This window comes from Pristiophorus japonicus, unplaced genomic scaffold (assembly GCF_044704955.1).
Source record: "Pristiophorus japonicus isolate sPriJap1 unplaced genomic scaffold, sPriJap1.hap1 HAP1_SCAFFOLD_1071, whole genome shotgun sequence".
NCBI lineage: Eukaryota > Metazoa > Chordata > Chondrichthyes > Pristiophoridae > Pristiophorus > Pristiophorus japonicus.
The window spans coordinates 35,264-47,450 of NW_027250725.1; the positions used below are offsets into that span (position 1 = coordinate 35,264).

Consider the following 12,187-nt stretch of genomic DNA (forward strand, 5'->3'; position numbering starts at 1 on the left):
TCCTGTGCCCTATTGGAGGTCCAATAGGAAGGAGCCCGATTTCCTATTCCCTATTGGAGAACCAATAGGAAGGATCCATGTTTCCTGGTCCCTGTTCGGGGACGAATAGGAAGGAGCCAGGTTTCCTGTTCACTACTGGGGGACCAATAGGAAGGAGCCATGTTTCCTGGGCCCTATTGGAGGACCAGTGGGATATGGAGTGCGGACCCTTCCTGTTGTAAACGTGCAATCGTCGGCAGCTGATCCCAGTAAAAACACCCTGAACCGGAGCGGGGCCATGGAAGGGGAAGGAAAGGGGAAGGGAATCGAAGATGTTCTGAGCAGACAGGATGGGGCAGTGGGTCAGACCCTGTCCTGTCGCTCCAGCTCACACTGATGGGGTGAGGATCTCCTCCCTCTGCTGGGCCTTCATGAAATGAGCTTTCTGTCCAATCCGGTCCCCACTGAGAATAGGGCCACAGCACAGAACGGCCCTTAACTGGGGAATAAACAGCTAGTTTACTGAGAGAGGCCAAGGGATGGCCACTGTGGGGAATGGGGCCTTACTCCAGGAGAAGGTATGGTCTGGGGTCAAGGGTTAACATCCATTGGTGGGGCAGGGCACAGGGAGGTTTACTCTGCATTTCAGTGTATTGCACCTGGGAGTCTGTGGGGAAGAGAGAGGGAGAAAGAGGAAGTAATGGAGAGAGAGAGGGAGGGATGGAGAGAGAGGGGGGGATGGAGAGAGAGGGGGGGAATGGAGAGAGGAAGGGAGAGGGAGGTGAAGAGGGAGGGAGACAGACGGGGAGAAGAAGAGGAAGTGAAATGTGCTGATGTGGCTTTCTCTGGGTGAAGACATTTACATACTGAGAGATGGGCAGTGAGACTCTCTCAGGCTGCAGGTTTATAAAGCAGAGCCCAGTGAAGGGCAGTTTATCAGTAAGCAGGCACAGGGACAGGAGCAGACACCATGATTTCACCCATCCAGCTGATCTGGCCTCTGGCATTCTGCGTCGCAGGTACCAATCTCTCTCCTTCCACGTTTAATATCTCCCTGCTGTCGATTTCTGTCCAACTCTACTGACCAGTGATTGAAGGGCAAATGCTGACACTAGAGGAGAGCTCAGTGTCTCGAGCAACCTCTCATTTTACAGCGTCTTTCTGTGACAGTGTTTACTTCACTTTCTTTCCCCATTTCCCCCTCAGGTATCAGTGGGGACGTCATCATGACCCAGTCTCCCCCGGTGCTGTCAGTGAGTGAGGGACAGACTGCAACCATCACCTATACCGCCAGTGCATCCGCCAGCAATGATGTTCATTGGTACCAGCAGAAAGCCGGGCAGAAACCCACTCTGCTGATCTATAATGCAGTATCTCGTTTCACTGGAACCTCCAATCGCTTCACCGGCAGTTACCAGTCCAACACGTACACCCTGAGCATCAGCAACGTGCAGAGAGAAGATGTCGCAGTCTATTACTGTCAGCAATATTACAGCTCCCCTCTACACTGTGATACACAGCCGTACAAAAACCTCAATATACACAGCGCCACCTCCTGTACTGACTCACCCCACAGTTATATATAATATATAACAATGGACACACAGCCCCACCTCCTGTACGGTTTTACACATGACTGACACACAGCTCGATGGGAGTGACGGCAGGAATATTCAGCTGGAAGTTGCAGTGAATTGGGAAAGGATGGAGTGGGTCAGAGAGGAATTGGGGCTGTGTCTTCATCACTGAGAATCTCACAGCTCTACTCTGTACATTCAGACAGCACGGAGACACTGGGTGGTCCCTGTGTCCTCAATCCAAATCATCTCACAAACCCCCCACTATTGAGAGGGCCACAACTTATAAAACCCAAAGCATAAACATGAAAGGAAAGTGAACAAGTGAAATGTTCGTGCTCTTTCCCTGCCCACCCCACACTCCAGGCCCTGCGGTGCCCACTCGTCGCAGAAGGCCTCAGGTCTACCCTGGGCTCCGTCTCCAGGGCCACCCAGATGCAGACAAATCCCCCGAAGGGAGGCAGGCAGGCAGTGCGACCAGCCCATGGGCTCCGTGCAACTGGGACCTGTGGATGGCCACCTTGGGCAGGCTCATGGGGAGGCCCACGGGGAGGCCCTCCGACCTGCCCGCTCCCCCCTCACCGAGTGGCCAGACCCAGGAGCAGGCCCATGGGGAGGCCCTCTGACCTGCCCGCTCCCCTCGCATCAGGTGACCAGGCCCAGGAGCGTGGGACTGAAGTGGAGCCAGAAATTGAGGAGCAGCCCCTTCAAATAGTGGAAGAGGGGCTGCATCCTCTCACACTCCACGTACACACGGTTCACGGACTGAGGAAACAGATTTCTGAAGCCCCTGAAACTCGTTATTTTATAATGATCCCCGAGGAAGGCCTGTATCAGCAACACAAACATCTCGCTTGCAGACCGAGCCCGTTGTTCAAGGGGCCCAAAGAGGTGAGGCCTGTGTGAAGGGGACTTTCATTCTCCAGCAATTCCGTGGCCCCAGGGTTACCGTCTGATGGGGCGGGAAGGGCAGCTGGGAGATTTGTCCCAAACACGTCGGATCCCCAACTTTCCCGGGTACTGCCACAGGCAACTTGGAGAGGCAGGGAGGGAGAGTGTTTGTGAGGGAAAGGGAGAGTGAGTGAGAGAGAGTGAGTGAGTGAGGGAAAGGGAGAGGGAGAGAGTGAGAGAAGGAGAGAATGAGTGAATGAGGGAGGGAGAGGGAGAAAAAGTGGGGGGGGAAAGTGAGTGAGAGAGAAACAGAGTGAGACGCTGAGAAAGAGACAGAAACACACACACACAGACACACACACACACAGAGACACACACACACATAAACACACACACAGACACACACACATACACAAACACAGACACACACAGACACACACACACAGACACACACACACAGACAGAGAGAGGGGTAGAGAGATTGAGTGAGGCAGGGACGGAGGATATTGTACAGCTTCTGCACTGGAAGCTATCACTGTGGCTCACGTTCAGTAAAGGAACCAAGCTCAGACTGAGTAAGTAAACCCCAATGCTCCGTTATTAACACTTTAAATACTGAATCTTTCCAAGACACAAATGCTGAATATGCGAAGGTGTTAGTTTACATATGATTACACTCGAGCCTCCCGTCTTTTCTCATCTAAATCTATCAGCATATTCCCTTCTCCCTCATATCCCTGTCTAGCCTCCCCTTAAATACATCGATACTATTCACTTCAATCACTCCCTGTGGTAGCCAGTTCCACATTCCCACCACTCGCTGGGTAAAGAATTTTCTCCTGAATTCCCGATTGGATTTCTTGCTGACTATCTTATATTGATGGCCTCTAGTTCTGCTCTTCCCCACAAGTGGAAACACTCTCTCTGTATCCACTCTATCAAAACCTTTCCTCATGTTAAAGAACTCGATCAGGTCACCCCTCAGCCTCAAGAGAAAAGAGCCCCAGCCTGTTCATCCTTTCCTGATATGTACACCCTCGCATTTCTAGTCCCATCCTTGTAAACCTTCACTGCACCCTCTCCAGTGCCTGTGTATGGGTTATATAATATGGTGGAGAGCTGCGGTGAATGAAAGGGTTAATTGAAGAGTGCTGTGTATGACAGGGAGCCCGGCTGTGTTCCTTTACCCACACTCCCCCTTCACCCAGCAAAGTATAAGTAACGAACTGTTACCCACCGTGTGGAGGAGATCTGGACGTTGGCACACTGCGGTCCCATCCCTGCACCATCCCCGGAAATCGGTCCCGAGCCTCCTGCCTGTCTCAGTGTGACAGACACGGTGTGTGAGACACGGGCAGAGTGTGGGTGTGAGTGAGTGAGCTCGCTGGGGGCAGTCTGTGCTCCTGTCACAGTCTCTGATATAACTGAGCTCAGCCTCAGCACACTGACACTCCCGAGGTCCCGCCTCCCCCAGCTCCAACTCTGATCTGTCCAGCCCCCGCTCACCTCCTGTCCAACTTCTGATCACAAACAGGGGCAGCAGGGCTCGCAATCCGGCGGCTGCAGTGCTCCAGGGTTGTGGGGAGACTCTCAGTTGCTGTTTCTGTGGCTCGAGTTCAGCATGATATTTATCCCGCAACCTACATCGCTTAAAAATCTCAATTACCTCATTGTTGTGTGTGGGAGCTTGCTGTGCACAAATTGGTTGCCGTGTTTCCCACATTACAACAATGACCGCACTTCAAAAATGTACTTCATTGGCTGTGAAGCACTTTGAAAAATCTTGAGGTGTGAAAGGCGCTATATAAATGCAGGTCTTTCTTTAATTTCTCTTTTCTTTTTATTAACTGGGACTCGCACAATTCCCCTGCTGATTAAACCTGGACCCAGCAGAAAATCCCCAGATCACGGACTAACGTTCCATAAGAACATGGGAATTAGGAGCAGGAGGAGTCCATTCGGCCCCTCGAGCCTGCTCCGCCATTCAATGAGATCATGGCTGATCTTCTACCTCAACTCCACTTTCCTGCACTGTCCCCATATCCCTCGATTCCCTTAATATCCAAAAATCTATCGATCTTCGGAATATTCTCAAGGACTGAGCCTCCACAGCCCTCTGGGGTAGAGAATTCCAGAGATTCACCACCCTCTGAGTGAAGAAGTTTCTCCTCATCTCAGTCCTGAATGGCCGACCCCTTATTCTGAGACTGTGACCCCTGGTTCTAGACTCCCCAGCCAGAGGAAGCATTCTCCCTGCATCTACCCCGTCAAGCCCTGTCAGAATTTTGTACGTTTCAATGGGATCCCCTCTCTTTCTTATAAACACTAGAGAATATAGGCCTAGTCTATTCAATCTCTCCATTGGACAATCCCCCATCCCAGATGTCCGCCTGATGTGTCTGCGTGTTTGTCACATATGACGGAGCAGACAGCAGGAGTTCCACCAGCAACACAGGACGTTACCTCAGTGCCCGGCCCATTTTCCCCATCCACTTACCTCATTCTTACAGGTAAACGGGCTCAGCACCTGCCCTCGGCCGGTGAAATGTCTCCCCTCTACACCACAGGCTGCCTGTGATCTGTTCCCCATCTCACTCCTGAAGGCACTACCTCTGGGGCACAGCTCCCCTCCCCAAGTGTGCTCACTGTTCCAGTGTGAGCCCAGAGACTGAGCTCCCCAAGTGGGCTCACTGTCCCAGTGTGAGCCCAGAGACTGAGCTCCCCAAGTGGCCTCATTGTCCCAGTGTGAGCCCAGAGACTGAGCTCCCCAAGTGGGCTCACTGTCCCAGTGTGAGCCCAGAGACTGAGCTCCCCAAGTGGGCTCACTGTCCCAGTGTGAGCCCAGAGACTGAGCGTGTCAGGCTAATCGACCGTGAGGTGTCAATCGTGGCTCAGTCACTAGCACGCTCGGCTCTGAGAAAAGAAAGACTTGCATTTATATAGTGCCTTTCATGACCACCAGACTACCCAAAATGCTTTACAGCCAATGAAATACTTTTTGGAGTATAGTCACTGTTGTAATGTAGGAAATGCAGCAGCTAATTTGTGCACAGTAAGCTCCCACAAACAGCAATGTGATAATGACAAAATAAACTGATTTTGTTTTGTTGATTAAGGAATAAATATTGGCCAGGACACCGGAGTGGGATTTGAATTCACAATTTTTAACTCAGAAGCGAGGGTGCTACCAACTGAGCCACTTGCTGACACCATTCAGCCCAGCCTCTGTGCCGGCCAACAAAGAGCTATCCAACCTAATCCCACTTTCCAGCTCTTGGTCCGTAGCCCTGTGGGTTACGGCACTTGAAGTGCACATCCAAGTACTTCTTAAATGTGGTGAGGGTTTCTGCCTCGACCTCCCTTTCAGGCAGTGAGTTCCAGACCCCCACCACCTTCTGGGGGAAAATATTTCTCCTCAACTTCCCTCTACCCACACCTTAAATCTATATCACCTGGTTGTTGACCTCTCTATTAAGGGAAATCGGTCCATCCTAGCCACTCTATCTAGGCCCCTCATAATGTTATACACCTCAATTAAATCTCCCCTCAGCCTCCCCTGCTCCAAAGAAAATAACCTCAGCCAATCCAATCTTTCCTCATCGCTAAAAATTTCCAGTCCTGGGAACATTCTTGTAAATTTCCTCTGTATCCTCTGTGGTGCAATCACACATTTCCTGTAATGTGGTGACCAGAACTGCACACAGTGCTCTTCCTCTGGTCTAAATAGTGTTTTATACAATTATAGCATAACTTCCCTGCTCTTGTATTCCATGCCGCGACTAATAAAGTCAAGTATTCCGTATGTCTTCTTAACCATCTTATCGACCTGGCCTACTACCTTCAAGGATCTGTGGACCTGCATTCCAGTGTCCCATTATTCCTCTACACTTCTCAGTGTCCTACCATTTAATGTTTATTCCCTTGCCTTGTTAGCCCTCCCCAAATGCATTACCTCACAGTTCTCTGGATTGAATTCCATTTGCCACTGTTCTACCCACCTGACCAGTCCATTGATATCTTCCTGCTGTCCACAGCTTTCTTCCTCACTACCAACCGCACGGCCAGTTTATGTATCATCTGCAAACTTCTTAATCATAGAAAAATAGAAACATAGAAAATAGGTGCAGGAGTAGGCCATTCGGCCCTTCGAGCCTGCAACACCATTCAATAAGATCATGGCTGATCATTCCCTCAGTATCTCTTTCCTGCTTTCTCTCCATACCCCTTGTCTCATTGATGTACATTGTAAAGAGCTGGGGTCCCAGCACTGAGCCCTGCGGCACTCCACTAGTCACTGCCTGTCATTCTGAAAAGGACCCGTTTATCCCAACTCTCTGCTTCCTGTCTGCCAACCAGTTCTCTATCCACATCAGTATATTACCCCACATACCACGTGCTTTGATTTTGCACACCAATCTCTTGTGTGGAACCTTGTAGGGGATCATGTCCCCGACGTTGAAGTAGAAACATATAAACATTGAAAATAGGTGCCGGAGTAGGCCATTCGGCCCGTCGAGACTGCAACACCATTCAATATGACCGTGGCTGATCATGCACTTCAGTACCCCATTCTGGCTTTCTCTCCATACCCCTTGATCCCTTTAGCCGTAAGGGCCACATCGAACTCCCTTTTGCATATATCTAACGAATTGGCCTCAACAATTTTCTGTGGTCGAGAATTCCACATGCTCAGAACTCTCTGAGTGAAGAAGTTTCTCCTCATCTCGGTCTTAAATGGCTTACCCGTTATCCTTCGACTGTAACCCTTGGTTCTGGACTTCCCCAACATCGGGAACATTCTTCCTGCATCTAACCTGTCCAATCCCGTCTGAATTTTATATGTTTCTATGAGATCCCCTCTCATTCTTCTAAATTCCATTGAATATAAGCCTAAATCATTGGTGTATATTACAAAGAACAAGGGACTTAGTACTGAGCCCTGTGGCACCCCACTCGAAACAACCTTCCAGTCAAAAAACACCCGTTGACCATTACCCTTTGCTTCCTGCCACTGAGCCAATTTTGGATCCAACTTGCCACTTTTCCTTGGATCCCATAGGCTTTTACTTTTCTGCCACGTGAGACTTTGCCAAAAGCCTTGCAAAAATCCATGTATACTACATCAAAGGTGCAACACTCATCGACCCTCCTTGTTATCTCCGCAAAAAATTCAATCAAGTTAGTCAGGCACGACCTTCCCTGAACAAATCCGTGCTGACTGTCCTTGATTAATCCGTCCCTTTCTATCTGACAATTTATCCTCTTCCTCAGAATTGTTTCTAATAATTTTCCCACCACTGAGGTTGAGCTGACTGGCCTGTAATTACTCGGTCTATCTCTTTCTCCGTTTTGAAACAAAGGTACTACGTTAACAGTCCTCCAGTCTTATGACACCACACCTGTAGCTAGAGAGGATTGGAAAATGATGGTCAGAGCCTCCGCTACTTCCTCCCTTGCTTCTCTCAACAACCTGGGATACATTTCATCCAGGCCTGGTATTTATCCACTTTCAAAGCTGCTAAGCCCCTTAATACTTCCTCTCTCACTATGTTTATCTCATCTAATATTCACACTTCTCCTCAATTACAATGTCTGCATCGTCCCTCTCTTCTGTGAAGACAGATGCAAAGTATTCACGAAGAACCATACCCACATTTTCCGCCTCCACACACAGGTTACCTTTTTGTTCTCCAATAGGCCCAACTCTTTTCTTAGTTATCCTCTTGCTCTTTACGTATTTAAAAAACATCTTTGAGTTTTCCTTGATTTTACTTGCCAATATTTTTTCATGCCTTCTCTTTGCATTCCTAATTTCCTTTTCAATTTCACCCCAGGACTTTCTATACACCTCTGGGCTTTCTGCAGTATTTAGCTCTGGATATCTGACATAAGCGTCCCTTTTTTGCCTTATCCTACCCTGTATGCCCTTCGACATCCAGGGGGCTCTAGATTTGGGAGTGCCACCCTTTTCCTTTGTGGGAACATACTTGCTCTGAACCCTCACTATCTTCCCCTTGAATGCCTCCCACTGCCCTGACACTGATTTACCTTCAAGTAGCTGTTTCCAGCCCACTTTTGCTAAATCACCTCTCAGCTGAGTAAAATGGGCCTTTCCACAATTGAGAACCTTTATTCCTGCTCGATCTTTGTCCTTTTCCATAACTACCCTAAATCTAACTGAATTATGATCACGAGCATCAAAATGCTCTCCCACTGATACCCCTTCCACCTGCCCAGCTTCATTCCCTAAAACTAAGCCCAGAACCGCCCCCTCCCTTGTTGGGCTTGCTACGTACTGGCTATAAAAGTTCTCCTGAATGCATTTGAAGAATTCTGCGCCCTCTATTCCATCCCAGTTAATGTGAGGGGAGTTGAAATCCCCGACGATTGCTGCCCGATTGTTTTTGACCTTCTCAGCAATTTGCTGACATATTTTCTCTTCTATCTCCCTCTGACTGTTGAGGGGTCTATAGTACACTCCCAGCAGTGTGATCGCCCCTTTTATGTTTATCAGTTTAACCCATATGGCCTCATTTGATGATCCTTCTAACATATCCTCCAGAGTTGCCGTCTTTCAGATGAGACGTTAAACCGAAGTTCCGTCTGCCCTCTCAGGTGGACATGAAAGATCTCATAATCACTATTGGAAGGGCAATATTTATCCCACAACCAACATAGTTAAAACCGATGATCTGATCATGATCTTATTGCAGTCTGGGAGCTTCATAGAATCAGATAAATTTACAGCATGAAAGGAGGCCATTCAGCCCATCGTGTCCACACCGGCCGACAAAGATCTATCCAGCCTAATCCCACTTTCCAGCTCTTGGTCCATAGCCCTGTGGGTTACGGCACTTTACGTGCATATCCAAGTACTTTTTAAATGTGGTGAGGGTTTCTGCCTCTACCACCCTTTCAGGCAGTGAGTTCCAGACCCCCACCACGCTCTGGGTGAAGACATGTCCCCTCAAATCCCCTCTAAACCTCCCACCAATTACTTTAAATCTATGCCTTGGTTGTTGACCCCTCTGCTAATGGAAATAGATCCTTCATATCCGCTCTATCTAGGCCCCTCATAAGTTTATACACCTCAATAAGGTCTCCCCTCAGCCTCCTCTGTTCCAAAGAAAAGAAACCCAGCCTATCCAATCTTTCCTCATGGCTCAAATTTTCCAGTCCAGGCAACATCCTCGTAAATCTTCCTGTGTGCAATTGGTTATAAAGCACCTTGGGACATCCTGAGGTTGCGAAAGGCGCTATATAAATTCAAAGGCTTTCTTTCATTGAAGTGGGAGGGCCCTGATCCTGACCCTCGCCCATTGTCCGCGCACTCTGATCTTCCAGGAGGTCATGGGATCATTGGGAGCAGTGACCCTGCCTGACCCCGGAACATTGAGGCTAATTGTAGCCTCACCCTTGACCTCACCGCAGTGCTAGGCAGCAAGCTTTTAAATGCAATCTAGAAGCTTCTACACCGACCCCCAACATGAAGCCTTGCTGAAGTGTGTTTATGCAAGTGTGCCGCAATGTTCCCGGATAAAGTTCTCCCGATCTGTGTGTGATCTGAGCTTTCTCACTGCTGAGCCTGTTTCCCCTGTATCCACCCATCTACAGTTCGAGCTTCCTGCCAGTGAACAGCGTCTTAACGGGACACTCTGTCTTTACCGACCCTTACTGTTAATTAACCATTTCAGTGCTGAATGTGTGCCAACCCTGCACTGCAGATGTTTACACAATAGTCCAATATGATTTTGAGTATCTGCCGTGGCTCAGTGCGTTGCACTCTCGCCTCGGAGTCAGATGGTTGTGGGTTCAAATCCCACTCCAGGGACTCGAGCACAAAAATCTAGGCTGACATTCCAGTGCAGTGCTGAGGGGACACTGCACTGTCGGAGGTCCTGTCTTTCAGATGAGACGTTAAACCGAGGCCCCGTCTGCTCTCTGAGGTGGATGTAAAAGATCACATGCCACTATTTCGAAGAAGAGCAGGGGAGTTCTCCCCGGTGTCCTGGTTGATATTTAACCCTCAACAAATATGACAAAAGAAAAGATTATCAGGTCATTATCACATTGCTGTTTGTGGGAGCTTGTTGTGCGCAGATTGGCTGCTGTGTTCAGATTGGCTGCTGTGTTTCTCACATTAAAACAGTGACTACACTCGAAAAGTACTTCATTGGCTGTAAAGCGTTTGAGATGTACGGTGGTTGTGAAGGGCGCTATATAAATGCAAGCCTATCTTTTTTTTTAATCACCTTAACATCAAACGCATTTATATTTAGATTAAACGTATCAAGCGAGGCAAAGAAGATTAAGAATTAGTGTTGCTCACCTCTAATGGTTAATCACCAGCCAGGAGTTCATTAACCCAGGTCTCCGTTATCAGATGTGAATTATCCACACACGGAAACACCCACAGAGACACACACACACACACACACACTAATATACACCTATTAAACATCATTCTCCGCCCTTTCAGAACGAGGGAAGACAACACCCACGCTGACCCTGCTGCCCCCCTCCCCGGAGGAGGTCACGACCAAGGGCACTGCCACCCTGGTGTGCCTCGCCGATCACTTCTACCCCGATGCGGTGGAGGTGGAGTGGAAGAAGGACGGGGCGACCATTTCGGCCGGGGTCCAGACCAGCGACTACCTGCGAGCTTCGGACAACACCTACAGTGTCAGCAGCCTGCTGACCCTCTCTGGCTCCGACTGGGAGTCCAACGCCAGCTTCTCCTGCAGCCTCACCCACGAGAGCCTCTCCTCTCCCCTCAGCAAGGGGGTCAGGAGAGCAGAATGTGCGTAGTGTGTCAGGGACAGTCCGCGGGGGAGACACAACTTTAAATAGAACAGGGGGTAAGCCGGGAGGGCAAAGGTCATTGTCAGCACTGCATTTCTACTCTCTTCCTTCTCAGGACTGGGTCAGGGAAAGCATCTGAGGGTCAGGGGATAAGGCACGTTATTGGGGCAGTGTCGAGGGAGCTTTACTCTGTATCCAACCCGTGCTGTACCTGCCCTGGTAGTGTTTGATGGGACAGTGTAGAGGGAGCTTTACTCTGTATCTAACCCGTGCTGTACCTGCCCTGGGAGGGTTTGATGGGACAGTGTTGACTCGTGCTGCCAAATAAAACCTCTCGAAGATGCTGAAGACTGTCAGCAGAGTAAAACTAATGTTAAACTGCGAAGTGCCGCTTCAGTAAGCAGATCCCCTCCCTGCTCACCCTGCTGTTTCAATTCAAGGTTTTGTCCCCGTTTAAAGGGACAGGATTCTCACGGTGTGGAGAAAATCCTCACAACTGTTTTAATAAAGCTGCATTCTCCCTGTGAATGTCTCCAGCTCGCTCTCACTGGGCTGTTTATTCAAGTCTTGTTTCTGTAAATGTGAATCTGTAAAAGGCAATAAACGTGAAGAATATTCAGTCTGTGTCTGGCGAGTGCTTTGGAAATGTCCCACCTCCCCCTCAGCTGGATTGGCTGCATTTCAGTAAGTGTCTGTCCTGATTGGCTGGACGGGCTGTCAATCAATGGCAGGTCAGCAGGAGATTTGATTCAAAGCCAATTATCAATCATTTTAAAATGATCAATTTTACCTCGAGCCCCTGGAGTGCACAAGATTAAACACAGAGACACTGAAAGCTGCTGGGATTAAACCCTCCCAGTCTGAGCATTGGCTCTCACTCTGCACACTGCGGGTGTTGGGGCAGCCCCCGATGGTGGGATCACACTGTGCACTCTGTG

The 12,187-nt window shown here is 49.2% G+C and overlaps 1 gene segment (V, D, J or C); it reads left to right on the plus strand.

Annotated features, from left to right (window-relative positions):
- The first annotated feature begins 933 nt into the window (after positions 1 to 933).
- On the plus strand, positions 934 to 11,255 carry LOC139241432 (Ig kappa chain V region Mem5-like). The segment is given in 4 exon segments: positions 934 to 998; positions 1,186 to 1,480; positions 2,988 to 3,022; positions 10,927 to 11,255. Coding segments are annotated over 4 exon segments (708 nt in total).
- The last annotated feature ends 932 nt before the right edge of the window (positions 11,256 to 12,187 follow it).